General features: G+C 42.8%; 1 protein-coding gene across 1 annotated transcript in view; it reads left to right on the top strand.

Annotated features, from left to right (window-relative positions):
- Positions 1-756: 756 nt before the first annotated feature.
- Positions 757-2,628, top strand: part of TCHH (trichohyalin) — a 5,329-nt gene continuing 3,457 nt past the window's right edge. The window contains 2 exon segments of the mRNA XM_073888408.1: positions 757-894; positions 1,829-2,628. The exon segment at positions 1,829-2,628 is cut by the window's right edge and continues 28 nt beyond it. Coding sequence (XP_073744509.1) covers positions 757-894; positions 1,829-2,628 — 938 coding nt within the window.

A 2,628-nucleotide genomic window follows, 5' to 3' on the forward strand; every position in this document is an offset into this window, starting at 1 on the left:
TCATGTAGTTATGACATCTGAGGTATTGGAGTTGGGAAGTAATTAAAGAAGCCAGACAATAACTGAGTATTTGCAACATATCTGGGTTAATGCAGATAACATGTACTCTGTTTTCTGCATTGTTATATCTGAATATTATAATGCCATCCTTGACTAGGAAGAAGTGGTGCTTACTCTTAGAACTGGTGGCTTATGAATTATCCTCATAGATGCATGTACTATAAGGTTGGAAAATAATCCACATTCCCTTTTTATTTTTCTGGTTACCACCAAATGTTTTGCTGCCACAATTAGATCTACATGGCTTCTATCCACTTTAAGATACTTTTAAATCTTCCTTTACCTTTTGGCTTTCACCTATTCTCTTTATTCAACTTTAGAGGAAGATACTTATGAGTGACAACATATCAAATGTAAATTTCTACACTCTTCACTATCTGATCTGACCTATGCTAGAGAGCAGGAAGAGAGAGAAGGAAAGGATATGGATAATCCAGATTTAGGGGACAATCAAAAGCTGACTACAAGATAGTCTGAAGATAATTCCTGGCTTGAAATTTCTCAAAATCTGTCTTCCCCTTTCTAAGTACAATATTTAAAGATAAAAAGTTTTGAAAGCCCAGGTTGAAAATACTGTTGTAAGTTTTGCTCTGACTGAAAGTGTGGATGAAGCCTCCCCAAGATCAGAAACAGTTGTGATTCTGAATCCTACTTTATTCTTCTAGATTTACTTGAACTTGAAGGAAGGAAAAAAAAATGTCTCCACTTCTGAGAAGCATCTTCAATATCACTGAAATGTTCAATCAATATGCCTCACATGATTGTGATGGGGCAGCACTAAGCAAGAAAGACCTGAAGAACCTCCTTGAAAGGGAATTTGGAGATGTCCTTCGGGTAAGAACAAAGAAAAGAAAATCTATTGATTTAGAGTTATAAGATTTCTTCTCAGGAGAGATCATAGCAAAGAATGGTAACTTATATCCATTTTGTACCATCACAGCTCTACACTACATTCCCTATTCATTTCTCTTTTTTTTAAAGATTTTATTTATAAGAGAGAAAGACTGCATGCACTCAAGTATGGGGGGAGGGAGAGGGACGAGCAGACTCGTGCTGAGTGCGGAGCCCCCTTCAGCTCAATCCCACAACCCTGAGATCATGACCAGAGCAGAAACCAAGTGTCCAGTCTGGCACTTAACTGAGCCACTTAACGCGCCCCCACCTCCATTCATTTCTGAGTACTTAGCTGGCATTGTAGTCTGAGAACTAAGGAAGTTGCTAACAACTATTTCATGTACTTGATGGCAATATCATTGTGAATGAACTGTTCATGGGAAGTTATCACCAAACATGTTAGATCAAACTAAACTTGGAAGGAACTTATTTATTTCCAAATTTTAATAATTAAAATCAGCCTGTTCTCTAGTAAAATGGTGTTAACATAAATGTCTTGTTCTGTTTTCAAACGTGGGATAAAAATCGAACAGGGGTACTGGCTATTTCAGACAGAAATGACTGCTGTAAAACTTCATAAATTTTCATCGTATTTCTCTCTTGAAGATGAGTTCATTCTTATTCACCCAGCTCAAGAGAACATGGATTCTTCTGATCATTAAATTACAACTTACAAAAATTTTCAACAAATGTATGTTTTAAAATGAAGTGTTCACATTTTACATAGGGACAAGACTTGAGAACACATTGGATGTTTTCTAATTGCTCTTAATGTCTTCTGAGTGTCGGCATATTACAAAATATTCATCGTGTGTATGAAAGTTTACTACTGTAAATAGCCCATTGTAAAATTTTTTTCATTTTTTTTTTATAGAGACCACATGATCCTGAGACAGTAGATCTGATCCTGGAACTTCTGGATCGCGACTGTAACGGGCTTGTCGATTTCAATGAATTTCTCCTGTTCGTTTTCAAGGTGGCTCAAGCTTGTTATTACGCTCTCAGCCAGGCTTCCGGGCTAGATGAGAAGGGGGCCAAGTGTGAGGGAAAGGAGAACCCATTACAAGATGCCAGGCAAGAAGACCAAAGGAGATCTGGGTCCCAGGACAGACAATTGGAAGAACGCAGGCAGAAAAGGCAAGAACTGGAGAGGGAGCTCGCTGAGGAAGAGAAGCAGCGGCCACAGAGGCGAGAACGGGAAGAGCGCCTGGAGGAGGAAGAGTATCTGCAGAGGCGCAAGGGTCGGGAGCCAGAGAAATTTCCTGACCAAGAGCGAAGGCGAGAGAGGCGGGAGCAGCGCCAGCTCCAGGAGGAAGAGCAGCTGCAAAGGCTAGAGCGCCAAGAGCAACGAGAGCGGGAGCTCCAGGAAGAGGAGCAGTTGCAAAGGCAAGGGCGTGAGCTGCAGGAGCTGAGGCTTGAGCAGGAGGAGAGACGCAAGCAAGAACTGAGGCGCGAGGGGCAGCCGTTGGAGCAGGAGCTGAGGCGCGAGCAGCAGCTGAGGCGTGAGCAGGAGAGACGAGAGCAGCTGAGGCGCGAGGAGCAGCGCTTGGAGCAAGAGCTGAGACGCGAGCAGCAGTTGAGGCGCGAGGATCAGCGCTTGGAGCAAGAGCTGAGGAGCGAGCAGGAAGAGAGACGCGAGCAGCTGAGGGGCGAGGAGCAGCGCTTGGAGCAAGA

The sequence above is a fragment of the Callorhinus ursinus genome, unplaced genomic scaffold (assembly GCF_003265705.2).
Source record: "Callorhinus ursinus isolate GAN/ISIS: 27379988/994484 unplaced genomic scaffold, GSC_fseal_2.0 scaffold90, whole genome shotgun sequence".
Classification (NCBI taxonomy): domain Eukaryota; kingdom Metazoa; phylum Chordata; class Mammalia; order Carnivora; family Otariidae; genus Callorhinus; species Callorhinus ursinus.